The sequence below is a fragment of the Quercus robur genome, chromosome 2, assembly GCF_932294415.1.
Source record: "Quercus robur chromosome 2, dhQueRobu3.1, whole genome shotgun sequence".
Lineage (NCBI taxonomy): Eukaryota > Viridiplantae > Streptophyta > Magnoliopsida > Fagales > Fagaceae > Quercus > Quercus robur.
Genome location: NC_065535.1, coordinates 89721835 through 89740961, shown reverse-complemented (window position 1 = coordinate 89740961; position 19127 = coordinate 89721835). Strand labels below are relative to the sequence as shown.

The 19127-nt window shown below is 34.3% G+C and overlaps 2 protein-coding genes across 5 annotated transcripts; one reads left to right on the top strand and one right to left on the bottom strand.

Moving 5' to 3' along the window:
* Positions 1–1544: 1544 nt before the first annotated feature.
* On the bottom strand, positions 1545–4907 carry LOC126705244 (cation/H(+) antiporter 3-like). Its single transcript, XM_050404145.1, has 3 exons — positions 4698–4907; positions 2849–3856; positions 1545–2663 (listed from the first exon to the last, which is right to left on the bottom strand). Exons 1-3 carry the CDS (start codon positions 4905–4907, stop codon positions 1545–1547), a joined length of 2337 nt encoding a protein of 778 aa, XP_050260102.1.
* Positions 4908–8017: 3110 nt separating this feature from the next.
* On the top strand, positions 8018–13920 carry LOC126715723 (mannosyltransferase APTG1). 4 transcript variants are annotated; one of them, XM_050416486.1, is made up of 10 exons: positions 8018–8339; positions 8562–8825; positions 8949–9066; positions 10934–11038; positions 11288–11574; positions 12348–12629; positions 12710–12911; positions 13129–13280; positions 13373–13538; positions 13654–13920. In XM_050416486.1, the coding sequence occupies exons 2-10, from the start codon at positions 8611–8613 to the stop codon at positions 13735–13737; spliced, it is 1611 nt and encodes a 536-aa protein (XP_050272443.1). In that variant the 5' UTR covers positions 8018–8339; positions 8562–8610; the 3' UTR covers positions 13738–13920. The 4 variants fall into 4 exon arrangements, with proteins under 4 accessions (XP_050272443.1, XP_050272442.1, XP_050272445.1 ...); XM_050416485.1 differs by having other exon boundaries at positions 8019–8326; XM_050416487.1 differs by having other exon boundaries at positions 8021–8326; positions 13376–13538.
* Positions 13921–19127: the final 5207 nt, after the last annotated feature.

Sequence of the window (19127 nt, the reverse complement as noted above, 5' to 3'; positions counted from 1 at the left end):
AATGAATTTGGATTCATTAAATATATGTGAAATAAATTTGAGATTAAATTGTAAAATTTAATAGAATTTGAAACAAGTTTGAGATCTATATTTTTTAATAAATTTGAATATAGAATAGGTACTTTCAACCCCTCTTTTCCCATTTTTAAGTAAGTGTGTCAAAATGAACCAAATTGACCGAATGAATTTAAATGAACCAAAGTAGACCAAAGTGGACACCAAAATGGACTAAGGTGGACCAAACTAGATCGAAGTCGATCACATGGACTGAAATAGACTGAAGTAGACTGAAATGAAACGAAGTGGACCGAGATGCTACGCTGATGTAGCAAAAATAAATGCCAATCTTCAACTTTTAGATATATATATATTATATAGATTATTGTTATTATAGATTAGGTACATGAGTACATCAAGACATATAAAGTAACATTTACTATTTGATTTATCTAAAACTTATTTATTTGTGCACTTTTATTTTTTTTCACAGCTATTTTTATATTTTTTAAAAACCTAATAAAAATGTTTAAAGAATGTGGATTCCAATTTGATTAATGAGTAAAGTTTCTTATCGTCAAATAAAACACTTGGGTTCAAATCCAAGCTAAACAAAAAAGAGACCAATTCATTTTTTGGCTTAATTAATGATGACGAGTAATTATTATAAAGTTGACACTATAGTTTCAAATCCTATCAAATCTATAAAAAATTTATTTAAAGAATATTAATTGTTCTTCTGAAAAACCAGAATATTAATTGTGATTAACATAATTTAATGGAAAAGTATACATAACTTAATGAAAGAAAATATTTGTTTTAATTATAAAAAACTAATTTGATGAAATTTTCATATATTTGAGAAAATAATATATAGAATAAATCATTGTTTTCCCTTTTAACTTAATGCCATTGAAGTTTAGCAACAATATATATATGTATATATATATATAGAAAAAATCAATTTTTTTTGGGGTCCCCAAGAATAAATTATATTAAAGACACGTTTCAAGTATAAACGATGTATATGTGTATTAATTATTATTATTATTATTATTATTTTGTAGAAAGAATATACGTTTATTAGTTTGTGGATTTAAAAATGATTGATCAATTAAACTTGGTCCCTTTGAAAAAAAATTTCAAAATTTCTAACTCTGCCGTTGTTGAGTTGGACATTTGCAACCAAGTAGTTTCTCTTGCTCTCTTAAGGGAACGTACACAGTGAACTTCTGGCTTTGTTGTCTTAAATAAAATTTATCTAGTTGCCAAATGTAATGAGATTTCTCTTACTCTTGAAGGAACATACACATTGAACTTTTGGCTTTGTTGTCTAAAATCAAATTAATCTAGTTGCCAAATGTAGAGAGAGGAGAAATATCATACACCAGTGCAACCAAGAATGTGAATTTAATGGGGAAAAAGTGTGAATTTAAGGGAGAGAAAAAAAAAGGAAAAAGAAAAAGAGGTGAACTACCTACATAGAAATTTGGAACTACATAGGCTGTAAATGGTTAACACTTTTCACCTTCTGTCAGTCTGCTATACTATGTCATTTGTTGTTGTTGCACCACCAAGACTGAACATCTGGCATTGAAATCTGTAGAGGCAAGCAAGTCTCCCATAACCCCAAGCTCTGGGAATTCACTCCATTCATCAAGACCAATTGTTAGAGGGCTCTCCACATTGTATCTTCTCCCAACTATGAAAAGGTCAAAGTCATCTATTAGTTCTCTCAATTTTGTTGCTGTCTGAGGACCACCATTCATTCTCTCCTCTACATAAACTACATAACCTTCACCATCACTAGTACTACTTTTGTGCTTGAGTTCCTTCAATGCCTCTGAATCCAGCATTTTTTCCCAATCAGTAATGCCTTCTTCACCCTCAGGAATCAAATGTACCACAGTTAGGCGAATGCCAGAGTCCATCACCATGCGTTTAGCTATAGAAAGTGCCTCTCTATCGTCATTGCCTCCCACGAAGATCACAGCAACACTATATGACCCCACCACAGCAGGTGTTGAATTTAAGCGTCTCATATGGCCACGGTTAACAAGGATTGCCACAGAGCAAGGTGCTATCTCAATGACACTAGAATTTAGGGTCCTTAGGGTGGGGTCGTCAAATTCAACAGAACCATCAATGGCGTATTTCCGATGGAATGGGAGTACTATAAGAGCAGTGAGTTTGTCCAGTGCAAGCGTGCAGATGTCCTCGTGCATTAGCTTGGGTGGGGAGATGGCCGTAAAGGCATTGACGAGTACAGCTTCATGATTGTTTCTCTGGAAGTGGGTGAACGCAAGAATGACATCTTGGGAGTAGGAGCGGTTAGTAAGTGTTTTCTTTTGCATTTGGTGTGAAATGAAGATTGGGGAGGCTCTACCAATTAGCTCAATCAGGTGAAGAGCATGAACAGCAAGGGGTTTTTCCCTTGTTGGATGTATTGTCTCAAGTAGGTCAACAATGGCAGTAATGTGGTCTGGTCTGTGGATGCAGGCAAGTATTCGGAGCTCTGCATTTTGTTTAAGATCAATAACATTTCTTCTCTGGTAGCCTGCATATTTCCTCGATGGATCGTACAAGCGTCTTATCATAATTGGCACAATGCTTGCAGTGACTAAAACAGCAAGCATTCCAACACTAAAGATCTCCATGTTTAAGTTCTGCGTTGAATTTAAAAAAAAAAAGTTATATAAATTGAGTATGATGATTAGAATTTAAAACTTTGGTTGCTTTATTGGAAAATAAATAAAGGGGGAGGTGTGGTAAGATGCAATTGATGGAGAATAAAGTAGAACACTGAAAATGAAACAAATGATTTTATGTCATGGAAAGTATATTAACGTACATTATTGCCTCTGGCGAAGCTATAGTCGGCCATTTCAACAACGCCTTTGCAACTCATGATGAGAGATAGTGTGATGGCATCATTCTTAGGTATTTTGGTGACATATGAAAGCACCCAACAGCCTCCAAACTTGGCGATGATAACAATAACCAAAACGATTGCATGGCAAATTGCTACATTGCTATGGAAATTGATGTTTGACAGATTCACCTTCATCATACTTGTGGTTACAAAGACCGGCAAAAGCACACCAGACACCATGCAATCGAACTTATTGACTAGAGTAGATCCCAATGGTGGTCCATCTGGTACAGCCAAACCGAAAATAAAAGGCCCAAACACAATCAATTGGTTAAACCAATTAGACAGCAAACCTGAACACAACACTGCAAAAATGATGGTGTAGATATAGATGTCCCTCACAGGCCTGCCTTCAGGGGTTTGTCTGATCATCCAATACATAGCAGGCCGAGCAACAAACACAACAAGGAGGAGAAAGACTATAATAATCCCAAAATCCATGAAAGCCTCTTTAGTTGATTGATCATATGCCACTTTAGCCAATCTGAAAATACTGGTGAGAAAGGTACTGAACAAGTCACTCACAACTGCTGCAGATAGCCCAAGTCTACCAATTTCAGAATTTAAGATTTTGAGTTCACTTAGGAGGCAAGAAATGACTGGAAATGGTGTCAAAGAATGTGTTGCGGTTGCAAGGATAAGTTGCAGTCTTTCTTTGCCACCTAGTCCCCAATGATCACCGAGGAGCTTTTGCGTAGTCATACCAACTATTAAAGGCAATATTAGGGAACAAGCACCAATATACATGGCCCTTCTTCCTGTTCTAAATATAATGCTCATATCCATTTTCACTCCACTTAGAAATAGAAAGAGTGTGTAGCCTAACAAAGATATTGTACCAAGCAGGTCTTGACTTACAAGGGGGAACATGAATTCTCCATAGTTTTTTATGCGTCCTAGTATTTGAGGACCGAAGAATATGCCAGCCTGGTTCATACATAAAATCACAGATTTTTAGTATGTCTTTTCAAACCAAAGAACTGGATTATATATTTAATAATTTGAACAAGTTGGTTAATTATTCCATATTTCATAATAACTAAAGCATAAAATCTTGGAAGAAAACAAAGAATCACAGCAACATGACAGACTACGTCACAGCCAATACTAATCCATTAAGTGTTTCCAAGATTTTCAATTGTAATATCAATGTAGCCTCATAGATACTGCCATAAAATTATCATTTTAACACGTACCACTAGATTATAGGGAGACCACAGCTAGTCCTACAACAAGTTGAGACTCTACTTCAAATTCTTGACAAAACTGAGTAGGAAAGACATTAATCGGAAAGATAACACGACTTTCAGGCCTTGTCTTTTCTTTTTTTCCTCTTTCTTCTTAACATTTTTTTTAGGGGGAGGAGGGAAGGGTGGTTGTTCCATGGTAATTAAATATTGCACTCTCTTATTCTACATGACCTTTGTAAATTTACGTTGTATTTGCAATGTAAACTTGCATCATAATCGCATAAAAAGTTGTAAATATTATATAGATTTGCAAACAGTGGTAAATATTGTACACATTTTGCAAATATATTCAATATTTGCCACTTTTTGTATGTCTACAATGTAAATTTACATTGCAAGTAAAATGTAAACGCTAGAATGTTCCATTAGAATCCACCCCAAATGTGTTTTCTGAATGCTTACATCACTATGAGTCTATGACAAAAATTATGCTTTTTCCAGGTTGGCCATGCAAACAAAGAAGTATGTATCATAAATCAGAATAAGAAATAATTAATCTCAAGGATTAAAAGACATACTATCATTTCAGAGACAAACTTTGGTAGTCCAAAGTTCCTGAAAACCAAATGAGAGATTTGGGTAGTGGTGAAAATAGCAACCATCTGTGTTTGAAGCAGTGGCAATGAAAACTCGGTGAGAGGTGCAGTCATATTCGTCCAAGCCCCATCTGAATTCACAGCAGGTGGTAGACTAATGCAGACTTCTTTTGGCACAATTCTTTCATCCATTTGATTGGATTCAATTTATTCCTAACTGATTTATCGAGAGAGACAACAAGTAATGTACCAAGAAAAGATGACAACAATGGAGGTTTATCAAACTTAGCACTAATATTGGCCAAAAAAAAAATTAGCACTAATAATTTTTATAGAGAGAAAATATTTCACCATCCTGTTTCTTGATGAATATTATTAGCAACAATATAGCCTTAGAACCGCGTTAGTTTCCAGAAAATTGTAATTAACATCCAACCATGCATCTTTTGCCTACTAATGTTGCCTTCATTCTTGTTGTAATAACGTCCAACTGGTATTGTTAACAGTTTTACACTTCATTTGGGAGTTCATAAATGCAATTATTGCTTATTTGTGATTTTATCTCGTTAACAGTTTTACAATTTGTTGTTATCTTAAAAAAAAAAAAAAAAAAACGTGTGTCTAATCGGTTCTGTTTAGTTTTTTAGTACTATTCCAAGCCTAAGACAGACAAGACATGTTGTTAATTCCTTTTATGAGAACAAAAGAATCCATATCAGTACGTAGAAGATGGTTTCAAATTACAACCGTTGTTTGTTACTTGTTTCACTTCCAAAAGGTATTGTGCATTTACGTTTCAAAATATAGAAGAAAACAATACCAACAAGTCTCAAAGTGGCCATGAAAAATAGAAATCGATTTTTATATATTTTAGTAGGGATTATTGAATTTCCAAATTGTTATTTTATTTTATTATTATTATTTTTGCTGAATTAAAAAGGAGGCTCTGGTGTGTACTCATCAATTCCATGTTAAGTGACGATAAAGGTAATACCACGTATACTATCGGAGTCTTGATGTGTCAAGTTGTCAGTTAATAACTGGAGGTCTTGACTTAGTCATACTAATTCAAGGCATTAGAATATAATATGCTTCTTTTTTTTCTTGCTAGAAATATATTATGCTACATTATTAGTTAGTATTACATTACATTGTTCTTTAGTCCCACTTTTTGTGAAATTCACTTTAATTTTATAGATGATTAAATTTATAACATCTATTACTTAAAAATAGTGTATATATATATATATATATATATATTAAAATCTCCTAATCTTTAATGTGCATTTGAATGAACTTATTTTGTTTATTTTTCTTGTTGTGCAAAATCCAAAGTAGAATTATACATTGAAAAAAAAAATGCAAAGTATAGGTTTATTTATTTATTTTTTAATCTTTGTGGGACAAAATGTTGGGTCCCCAATTTGAGGAATAGTGAGTTCCAAGCCCAATAACATGGGACATGGTAGGTCCACAATCAAGAGAAGCCTATTATTCAAAACTCAAAAGGGCACCAACTCTCAATTCATATATATCTATATATATATATATATATTTTTTTTTTTTTTTTTTTTTGATTTTTTTTTTTTTTTTTTTTAGAAACCAGTAAGAACTTTTAGTTCATACTTCACCCTTTATTTTAGTAGTAGGAGATGGTTTTTATCGGCTTAAAGTCCATAGAGGTCGTGAGTAAACCTCCTTTACTACACGGAAGAAATAAGCAGCTTAGGGGACTTTTATGTGATTATTGCTTTCAACCATGATCAATCGCATTTTATAACCTTTGACAGGCGATTAGTTTTATGACTTGGAAAGGTAAGGAGGAGTATCATTCTTCATCTACTTCTCCTTAAACTTATTATGTATAAGATATATGTATCCGCCGCCCTCATATAAGAGGGTGAAATTGGATATATATATTAGATACATCATACATGTAATACCAACTCTTTAAACTTAATGAGCAGCATGGGACAATTGACACTATACTTGAATTCGAGGAAGAATAGAATTTCAATTCTTCCAAGTGATGGGGTGGAGAAGATTTTGGGAGACAAAAATTTGAAGAATACATGGCAAAAAGATTTTGGGGAGAAAAAAAATGCTTTATAATGTTTTTACAACACTTATATAACAAATCATAAATTGCAGGTTGTTAATTATGAGTTGTTATTAGAGGTGGCAATTCGTGTTCGTGTGTCGGGTTCATGTCATTTCAACTCATAAATATCCGGTTATATGGGTCAACAATAACCCTACATATTTATTAAACGGGTCAAAATTCTTCAACCCTAAAACGACCCATTTATTAAACGGGTTAGTCATGTTGACCTGTTTATCAAATTTTATTAAAATGAAAAAAAAAAATTGATGAAAAAACAAACAAATAAATATTTTTAATATAAAATTCAGAACTAACGAGCAACTACATCACAAATAATCATTCAAAACTAAAACATATCTCAATATCACAAAGAATCAATCATAATATGTGAAAAGAAAATAAACCACAACAACTAATAAGTTTATATACCTAGAGTTTGAAGGGCATATTGGTAAAATGTCATTTAATTAAACAGGTCAGACGGGTTCCATGGGTTGAACACTAACCCAACCCGTTTATTAAACGGGTCAGTCATGTCAACCCGAATATGACACAAATCCATTAAGCCTCAACCCATAACTTGCTAATTTTGTGTTGTGTCATGTCGGGTTAGCAGGTCGTGTCTAATTTTGCTACTCTTATTTGTTATTAGTAAATAAAAAAGTAATTTAAGTGGTATCTTTAAATTAGAACCAATAATATTTTATCATATATTATTTTTTGTGAAAATATTATGAACTTAGTACTTTTCTAAATAAAATATATAATTTCAATGAAATTGGGAGGATGTACTGTGCGTTTGGATTGGGCGTTTTGCCCAATTTGTGCGTCAGCATTTTTTTAGCGAGTTTCATAGGTACTGTTTACGGACCCACAAAAGTCAGCAAAACATAGATTTTTAGGTAAATTTGAGTCTCGTAATACTATTCACACATTTAAAAATTATTTTGTTACATTGCTTTTAACAATAAGTTTTCAGTTTTCAGCAAATAAATGGTATTCAAACACAATCGTAGTTAGAAATTTGGTTGGTTAAAATAGGAAATATATATATATATATATATATATTTTTTTTTTTCTGGGGTTAATTTTTGGGTGATATTAAGAAAAACAAAAAAACAAAAACAACTGGTGCAAACTCCTTTCTTTACACATTCCAATACCAAGAAGCCACATTAGCCTTTCACAAATAAAGGAATACACCTTACCACACCCAATTCTTCCTCATTTAATACCCAAATTTCACAAAATCTCTAAAGCCTTGGTCATACCGATCAAAGAACCACCACATCCAAGTCCAACACGGCGGAGACCCGGTCGGATAGTCTGGAAAAAAGTGGCCGGAGCCGCCTTTGCGTGGTGCCCAGTTCAAATTAACACCATTTTTTTCCTATTCTTTCTTCTTTAACTCAAAATCCCCAAATCCCAAAATTCAAACCCACTCTGAAATCCCCAAGCTTTGAATTCCATTTCCACCCACTGGACTGAAATGGCGACTAGTACTCCGGTGAGGAATAGAAGTTTAGTTCTATAATACCCATATATTGAATTTTTTTAATATTTTTTATATTTTTACATAAAGCTATAAACTTTATTTGGATTTGTCACATTTTGATTAGGTACATAGTTCTAGTACTAGTAAGGTTTTGCTGAATCTGAATGAAGAATAAAGTGCATATGTGTCTGTTGAATAATATGCTCTTTTCATTTTTCTTGTTTTTGTGCCTTGCAAATTTTTTCAGGGATAAATGATATGGTGAATAATATTTGTATAAGTGACTGTTAGAAACAATGAGGCAGAGACACAAGAATCCAACCATTCCAACACCCAATCAACCCACAACCCAAAAACCAAAACTTTCAAAATCCTTTATATTTTCTTCAACAAAGAGAGTCTTTGCACTCTGCTTGGCGTTCCGGGTGGTCAATGCTTTGTTGGTGCAGACCTATTTCAACCCAGATGAACACTGGCAAGCCCTTGAAGTTGCTCACCGCATTGCTTTCGGGTAACTTCAATTTCCATCTTTATTTCTTTGTGTGTTTATTTTGCTTTGAGAAGGAGTGGAATATGCTTCAAAATTAGCTTAGTAATAATGGGTTTTGTTTGTTTTGGTTGTTGAAAATGGAAGCTATGGGCATTTGACATGGGAGTGGAAGAAGGGGATTCGTAGCTATTTGCATCCAGTGCTATTTGCTGTACTCTATAAAGTTCTTTCTATATTGGGTCTGGATACACTATGGTTCATGGTAATCATATCTTTTTCTTTTCCCTCTAAAAATGAAAATTGTGATACATTTTTTAAAGGGTATCTCATATGGTATTTCTAGACTAGTTAGGATTATGATTTTAATATTAGCTAAAATGACTGAAAAAGTTTCATGGGTTTTTAAATTATATTTAGCACAACTTCAGCTAGGCAAGGGCATTTGGGTGAGAAAACCAGTTCTTTTAAAAAAAAATTATATGAGTGGTGAAATTAGATCAAAGTACGATTATGATTGTCGGTTAGCAGTTAATATCTGAGGACTCAATTGGTGTGGCACGAACAGGAAGTGTGAGGATTTTATTTTTTTGAGGTGGACAAGGGTCTTTGCTGCTATTTCATATTTATGCCACCTCCTAAGGCTTGCATTTATAGGAAAAACTGTTTCTGATTGGCTTGAGGCTATTTGAAAATATAGAAATTTACTTAATAATGGAGCTATAGTTGAAGGCAAAGTACACACAAAGGAAATCAACCATTTATCAGTGTAATCTGTATTTGGAAGCATTCTTAGTTGCATAATTACTACCTAGACTCAATCATGTGTCATAATAACCTCTAAAAACTTAAAAGGATTTAATATGTTCAATGTATGAAAAAATAAAACAATTATTTCTAAACATGGAGGGCTTTTGGGATATGCATATTACAGATATTTTATTTTAGTTAGAAAGTTACTTCTTCATTGTTAGTGTAGTTTTCACTCAAACAAAGTTTGCTTCAATATCCCTAAGCACACATTTATTTTCTGGCTGGCTGTGAAGAGCAGACTTATAACATGGGAAAGGCTAGCAGCATGGGGATATAGTGGAGACATCCTATGCACATTTTTTAGAGTCAGATGGAGTCACAAGATCACCTATATTTTGAATGATCTTTTACTAAGATAATAAGGAAGTGTTGAGGAAATATCTGTTTACCAACAAATTTTGAAGCTGGGTTGATGAGCTGAGTTGGGCAATTAACAAGTTTAAGGGAGGACGTTTTATGCAGAAATTAAGCAAGTTGGCCTGAGAAGCAACTATCTACCCTAGTTGGATAGATTTGAAATCAGGGATTCATAATGGGAACCAAAAATGATGTTAAAATGCTGAGGGCAGTGATGATGGATGTGAGGTGTAGGACATCATCTTAAAAGAGGGTTAAAAGCTCTATTCAAGATATGTTTTGTAGCATTAGAGGATCCCCTTCTCTGTTTTTGGTGCTCATTAGTTAGGTACTGATGTGGTGTTTTAGAAACTCTGCTTGCAGCTTTTTCCGCCTGTGTGGTTTAAACTTTGAACTCTCCACTTGATTGAATAGAAATTTTAATTGATCAAAAAGAAAAATTTTGCTTCAATATGTATTCTAGACTTCTAACCATGTTTGGAAGTTGTTAGAATAAGCTATATATTAGGGTCTAAGTGATGCATTTTGTAAGTAATTTTATTGGAAATTGTTTAGATAAAAGTGAGAAATTAAAATCATAATATTTCCATAACCTCATTGGTTTAGGTTCTCTTGTGGAGTTTGTAGGATTTGAATACCTGTCACTTCCTCCTATACACATATTAGTGCCATATAAGCAATTACAACTTATGCAAAATTTTGAAGATGTATGGAATTCTTTTTGGGTCTCAGATGCATTGGATTGTTGCAGAATATTTAGTAATATTCTTTTTATTTCCAATGAATGTTACTAAAAAATTTGTTGTGGACACATGTTTCCAGAAAATAATTCACATTCATTTCTTTAGAAACATTAGTTTCTGGTTTCTTTTGCTTACAGTGCTTCCATAAATGCATTAAATCTTGGCGTTGTGTTTGTTATCTTTCAAAGATAGTTACTTCCTATATTCTTTTCTTCATAGACGAGGGCTCCACGGCTGCTGCAGTCCATATGTTCCTCAGTTGGTGATTTGTATTTGTACAAGCTGTCAGATGTCCTCTTTGGTGATTGTGTTGCAAAATGGGCTGTATCCTTCTTATTCATACTCTTTACAGTTTATTTAATTTTTATTTTTTGGAGGGGTGGGATTGGTAATTTTGCACATGAATCTAGTGGGTGGTGAACCCACAACCTCAATAGTTTAGAATATTATCAATATATATCCTAACTTCATTTCAAGATGGGAACTACCATTTCATCTTTACTATAGATAAAATAGCACTGTTGTTACTTATTAAGGCATTTGTGATACATGGCATACTTAACTTTATTGCAGCTCTTTGCACAATTGACAAATTGGTTTATGATATTTTGTTTCCCTCGCACGTTGTCAAATAATTTGGAGACTGTTCTTACACTTATTGGCCTATACCACTGGTCCTGTATTAGAGATTCTTCCACTAAAATTCCATTGGTTTCAAGGAAGTGGGGTCTGGCAATAGCAGCATTGGCTTTTTCTATTCGACCAACGAGCGCTATTATATGGGTGTATGTTGGCCTACTTGAGCTGTTTGTGACTCGTGATAGACTAAGATTCATTTTTCTTGAGGTGGCTCCCATTGGGTAGGTATTAATACAGCTTTTTTGTTTGTTATCACAATTTTATCATTTCTTTTGTGCCTTCAAATTCATGAATTCATCTTGCTATTTTTTTTGTCTTTTTCTGTTCATGCTTTTAGAAAAGGACTCTAATTATCTCTAGTAAAAATTTTCTTTTTCCTTCCTTGATTTGCAATGATCAATTGGTTAGTAAACATTGTTAAACTTTAAGTTGATATCCGAAGTGCTAGAGAGAGTTTTATTCCAATATTTAATGTAGATGAGAAAAAGGTATTCTGTTGATAGGCCACCTTTTTCCAGTACAAAGAAAAGAAAATTTTAGAAATTTATATTTGATTAGGGAGAAACAAATGAAGTGCCACTTCATAGCAATTTGCTCATTGTACATGCACACAAACATGTAAAATCTATTTTTAAATAAATTATGTTATGCACATGATGAAGCTGATAGTGCAAGTAATATTATTGTGAAATGCCTTATAAGATGTGCTATGCGTGCAACCTGTACCTGTGCATACTAAACTTTGGTGTATCAAATCTAAAACCTGACATTGAGGAGGCAGAGGATGGATGTTTGGATGTTTATTGGAAAATATTACACAATCGTTTTTATATCTGAAAATATTTTTGACTTTTTGAAGAGATTTAAGCATAATATGATGGATTTATATTGTAAGCCTCCTCACAACACAGTTGAAAATATCCACACCCCCCTCCTTTGGTGTGTTTGTGGATGATTTGTATAATGTTCCCTTACAGTTTGACTAATGTATCAGGGTGCTGGTTCTTGGACTAACATGTTTATTGGATCGTTTGATGTATGGCTCGTGGGTCTTAGTACCTCTTAATTTTCTAAAGTTCAATTTTCTGTCCTCTGGAGGAGATTATTATGGCACTCACAAGTGGCACTGGTACTTCACTCAGGGATTTACGGTCATGCTCTTCACATTCTTACCATTTTCCGTAGCTGGCATCATACAATCCAAACAATGGAAGTTGTCTGGCCTTATTGCATGGGTTTTAGGACTTTACAGTGTACTGGGTCACAAAGAGTTCAGGTACCCTTGTCTGAGAATTTATTTGTTTTGCACATATACTGGTGTGAATATGCATATTTTGAACCTTTGGTTCTTTACAGGTTTGTCCTGCCTGTGCTTCCAATAGCTTTGATGTTCTCTGGATATGCATTAGCTAAGATGAATGCATCTGATTCTCCAAATGCTGAAAAGAAAGGATCTTTGAACATTCATACCAGATGTCCGTCAAAAATGCAATTTTTCATCTTCTTCTTGCTTGCTACAAACATACCAATGGCCTTGTATATGAGTTTGATTCATCAGGTACATCATTTTCCTTGCCAATGAAACAAAGCTGGTTACCTTTTGCTCTTGCCCCCTTCCCTTCAATTGTTAGAAATTATTTCTGCCTTATGATTGTGTGTGCGTGTGTATAAATTTTGTTAACTAGTATCGGAGGGGAAAAAATAATCTGCCAAAGCTTTTAGAATGGAATTATTTTTTGTTTTGGTTGATACATAACTGCAAGCATGCTAAACAGAGAGGAACTGAAGATGTAATGATCTATCTATCCAAAGAAGCTAGAAATGAGAAAGTTGAAAGCATCCTTTTCCTAATGCAATGCCACGCAACACCTTACTACTCCACTTTGCATCGCAACTTACCCATGCGTTTTCTCGACTGCTCACCAAGGTTTGACAGTTTGGCTAAAATACTTATTTTTTCCCCCATGCAATCTCTAAATGCAGATGGTTTATAATTCTTACTCTTTAATGTTTGTTCAGCAGTGAAGAGAAAGGAGTCCTAGATGAGTCAGATCTTTTCATGATGGACCCTGTCAGTTTTGCAACAGAATTTGCAAAAAATTGGTCAAAACCTAGTCATGTTGTGTTGTTTGATTCAGAAGAAAGATTATTGAGGGATTTTCTAATCCTGCATTCTTATAGAGAGGTACATGCTAAGACTATTTATTTATGTTTTATTTTCTTGTGTCACTTTTAGCACTAGTCATTTTTAGTTTTGTTTTGGTTTTTGTTTCTGGCTGAATCTTTTTTTTTATTGGCAGATTAAAAGGTTTTTCCATTCTCATTTCAAAGTGGACCGCAATCTTCAATCATCGGTTGTTGTATATGTTTTGGCAGGCCAGTGACATTTGTCTTCTATGCAACCAATCTATGTCGCCTAGCCCTTAGCAATTTTTTTTTTTTTTTGCTTGCTTCTTATGGAGATATATTGTTCAAACTTATGTCAGTGGTACATTTAACAGGAATACTTTTGACGGACAACACTCAATTTTTTGATCTAAAATGTACAGGAATGCTTTGATGGACAACCCTCAATTTTTTTTATCTGAAATATTAAGATGATTAATGCTTTGTAGTAGCTTATGGATATATATCTTTTTCTGATTTTACAACATAATGCATATGGTTACTAAAGTATTGTAAGGGTAATCCCATAATCAGTTGAATCTCCCATTCCCCAGCTATTGTAAGAAAAAAATAAAAAGGAAGAATCTTGATCCTTGCTTTTGCTTCTAGTTAAATGGCCTATCATTGACTTTTGGTAATGCAGGTTCAAATCCTATATTCTAGGGATGAGGCAAAGTATAATTCTATTATATTTGTCACTGGTTCGAAACTTTCGAAACCCCAATTAATTTGCGCAACAACCCAATTGATACATGATGAAACTATGCTTAATTTGACTTGAGTTGCAATAATAAAAAATCACCATAACCCAATTGGGCTTTACCTTCAAACCATGCTGTTGCAGTTTTTCTTTGTTGGAACGTTTTTTCAGAAGGATGTTAAGGATGTGCTCTTTAATGTAAATCTTGAGCTGGGTTTGCTAAATTTAGTAGAACCATTACCTGGTTTACCTCTTATATGACTTTGCCTTAATGTTCATCCGCCACATTGAGAATGGTATCATTATTTCCCTTACCAGAAATGATAGACAAGGTATTCATATGTTACAAACTTTCCTCGTTTGGAAATTTGAATTGACGGATACCGGCACCTTTAGCTATTTCCTTAGCCTTGAAAATTTGAATTGAGGGATACAGGCACCTTTAGCTTTTTTTATTTCCATAGCCTTGAAATATCATCTAGCTCTGAGGATTCTTCCTCTCCCAAGTTGAGTACACCTATGGCTATGATCTTATGTCTAGTGTTGGCCTTATTTAGTAGTGTAATAAGACACCAAACTGTCCGCTAGAAGCCAATATTAAACTGAATGCAATAGATGGTGAACTACAAAATGTTACTCTCTATCATAAGTTGGTAGGGATTTTGATCTATCTCATCGTTACATGGTTGGATATTTCCTATGTCGTTGTTCTAGAAAGGGAAAATTCCCGACCTATCTGTGGTGTTAGTTTTGTGGACTTATGGCCTTTTGGTCTACTTTGGCAGTTCTGACAGTGTTTGACAATTCAGACGGATTGGTTTCAGGGTAACTATTAATGTCTCTTACTGATTTCAAGGGTTGGTGGCACAGTAGCTATGAACAATATGCTACCCTTTGCCGGCCTACAACTTCATCCAAGGTCTAGTGCAATAGTCTCTTCTAGATGACATGTTACTCTTTGCAAACCTATAAGCCCTTTCTTAGGTTGTTGTTTGTTCCGAACCTCTACTTCTGTTGTAAGACCAAGCAATTGGAGAGAGACTATGGGGTCCTCAAATCAATTAGGAGGCCTCTTGAGCTTAGAAATTTAGTCGTCTACAGTTGTCTTTCGGATCCTTTATATGTGAATGATAAACATTTTCATGGTTTTCTTTTCTCATTCCAATCTTCATTAGATGATTTACGAGTTTTCTCCAATGTAGATTGGATAAGGGATCCTACTAATCGGGGATCTACAATTGTCTACTATTTTCTTCTAGCCAATTATTTTATTAAGTATTGTAAAGTTGTGATTTACAACTATGTTTTATGTTGGCTTTATTCCATGACAAAAAGTGTTGTAATTGCTTTAATTTTGTTCCTTGTATTTTGTGAGATTTTATTGTATTGGATTTAGTATTAAGTTGGTGAAGAATCAAGCTTAAATAAAGAATCAGTGGATTTCGCGAGAAGCTAACCTGCGAAAGAGCCACGTGAGGAGCACATGATTGGAAGCTGAAGAGTCGTGCCAAGCTGTCATTTTCGCGAGTGTCTCGTAGGTAAGGCCTTCCCGCGAGATAGTCGCGAAATATTCTGCCTAGAGGATTTTTAAGAGTGATTTTCTTACCCTTCACCCCATACTATATATACTTTCATTACTCACATGATGTAGTGAGGCCAATTTAGAGAGAAAAATCCTAGATAGGTTTTCTACAACACAAACACCCATCTTTTTTAGAGAGAGCTACTCATCCTTAGTGAGAAATCATTGTAGCCTCTTCTCCATCCTTCTCTCATTGTCATACCTTGAGAGGAGATTTGTACCAAAACACAACTCACATCTTTTCAGAGTATAGAGAGTGTTTTAGAGCTCGGGAAGCTTTGGGGAATTGCCAAAAGAAGCCGGTGAGGCTTGGCGAATGCAATTGGGCGTATTGCGGGATCCTGAAAGTTAGACAAGACACGGTTCCGAGAAGTCTTGTTGGAGTAGGAACTTAGAGGGCTTAGGTACATCGGGTAGATTAGGCTTGGAGGGTCTCTTGCTAACCCATGTATCCCAACTAATTGTCTAGTGGATCGATTACCACTTGAAGGGCAGCGGTGAGGTTTTTCGCCGAGTTCTTCGGTTTTCTCTTCAATAACACATCGGCGTGTTATCTTGTATTTGCATTCCCTCTTCCCTTACTCATTGCTTTACTTTTAATGCTTGTTGTTCATGCTTATGCACTAGAGTAGTTTTTTTTTCGATTTATTGCACTTCATTTACTCTTATTCCGCACTTAGATAAGTTAGAGTAAAAACAATCTAGCCCAACTAATTGTCTAGTGGATCGATTACCGCTTGAAGGGCAGCGGTGAGGTTTTTCGCCGAGTTCTTCGGTTTTCTCTTCAATAACACATCGGCGTGTTATTTTGTATTTGCATTCCCTCTTCCCTTACTCATTGCTTTACTTTTAATGCTTGTTGTTCATGCTTATGCACTAGAGTAGTTTTTTTTTTCGATTTATTGCACTTCATTTACTCTTATTCCGCACTTAGATAAGTTAGAGTAAAAACAATCTAGCCGTAATATTTTAATTGGAGGTCTAAATAAGCTCTTGTTTTTTTACACATTTTTGAGCATTCAAGTATGTTGTAGTTTGCTCTAGCATTAACTACTATGCTCTTATTGACACAAACTCTAAGCTTTTCTAGTTACGTTGCTTGCTACAGGAGCTTGTTTCACACTTGCACCTCAACACATATACTACCTCTACTATTTATTATGAAAATTGGGGTGCCATTCTCAATTGTTTATAAGGACATATTTTACAGGCAACCCAAATATATTGAGATCGTTTGCCATTTTGTGTTGGCATGCTCCATCTTTGTTATGTTACTTCCACTTATTAATTGGTTAATAACAAGTCTCATCCGCAAGGTTGTTTTTGTATTATTGTTAATAAATCCATAGACTGTAGTCTTAAGTTCAAGGGAGCATGTTAAAATATTATTTTATTTAACTGTAGGTCCTAATGCCTCAACTCATTATTATTTCTTTCTTAAAAAAAAAAAAAAAAAAAAAAAAAAAAAAAAAAAAAAAAAAACTCATTATTATTACTTGCGCAGCACTCATATTTCTTATATATCACTCATAGGCTAGGTTTGCGTATAATTTAGCATTCTACTTATATATTGAATACATACATACAAAACTCTCTCTCTCTGTCTCTCTCTCTATATATATATATATATAACAGTTTGCTTCAATCTCACTACTCTAATTATCATTCTTGATACTGCTCTAATAATTTTTAAAGATAGAGCTAGTTTAAGCAGTGAAATGCGTAGGAATTCCTTGGAAAACTTCAAGCATAACACCATATATCTGTTTGAATAAAAAATTCTTGATAATTTGGTGGTTAGAAAAGAAACTTTGTTAAAAAGATTGTTGCTTAGAAAAGAAACTTTGTTAAAAAGATTGTTGCTTATGTCATTAATGGGACAACTTCAAGCTTATCACCATATCATTGTTTGAATTAAAAATGCTTGACAGTTCGGTAGTTAGAAAAGAAACTTTGTTGAAAAGATTGTTGCTTATGTCATTAATGAGACTAGTTTTGATTATAGAAAAAAAATGGGACTTGCATTCTCTTCATTTTCAAGCTTATTTTTATTTGAGTAGTTTAATACTAATAGTAAATTATCCATTATCATGTTCAAAAAAAAAAAAAAATTATCCATTATCATAAAGATTATACGTATTTTGACTTCTGTTTGTGTTGTCCGCATCCATGAACTGCTTTGTTAAAACACCGGCACTGGCACTTCCAGAAGTTAATCCTTGAATGAAATCAAGCACTTGCTGTTGCTATTGCCAGTTGGCCAACTTGACTGACTCACCAGCAATGTCTTTTAAATTCCCACAACTATGTCTATGGGCAATTAGTTCAGCTACACTTTGCCCATGACTACGGACTCAGATATAGCTTTATCTATACAGCTCAAATGGCCATGTCTTAAAACAGCTACAGTACCCTGAAAGCCAAAGCCAAGCCAAGTTCTTTTGGCAGTTCAGAAAAGAGTCAAAGACCCATACGTAAAGAGACTAGAGAGGAAAAGATATTGCAAGGACCATGAAATCAAAGGGTATTCAAGGTGCCAGCTACTAGAGAGGTTTGGATTTGTATGGATCATGAAAAGTAGTCAATTCATTTACATCACATACACTGTACAGACAGCAGTAGAAAGAGACTCTAGTTCTCAGGATTCAGCCTCTCTAAGAATGCCTAGCAATAGTAGATAGGGGGGTAGGTCACAAGTGAACAAAGAAGCTTTATTGGTTTTTATCTGAATCAAGACTTTCCTATTCTTCTTTATAGAAAATGGAAATGAGATGACATTGCAGAAGAAGCAACAAGATTAGGAGACAAGAATTAAAGACATGCCTACCAACCTGTACAGTTGGACGTGGACCACTGCTTTAATTTGAAATTTATACTCAAGCTCATGGGGAGAATCTTTACTATGAGCTCCCCATTACCTTTGCATCTTGTTCTCTTGAAGTTTTCTACCCTAAAACCAAACAGAGCTGAACATTGTAGGACCCTTAAACATCAAAAAGTGATAGTGCTACAGAAGATGTTACATAAAGCAGTTCATGCATATCCAGAACCGGCATGGACATTTTTATTGGTAAAATTAATGTAATTAGATCAAATCATGAATCTTTATTAATGAATAATTTAGGTTATTATTGTGTTTTGTTCTTTTATTGGAAAGTGGTGGAGTTCGCTTTGACCCCTTGGTTGCTGATTAGTAGACTATCATGGCTAGCTTAACTCTCTTCGAAAGCCAATTGAACAAAGCCACACATACATATCAAGAAGTCGGCTAAAGGGTGGTGTGGGTACCTAAGGCAGAAAGTGAGGGGGGGTTTTTCTTCGATGTG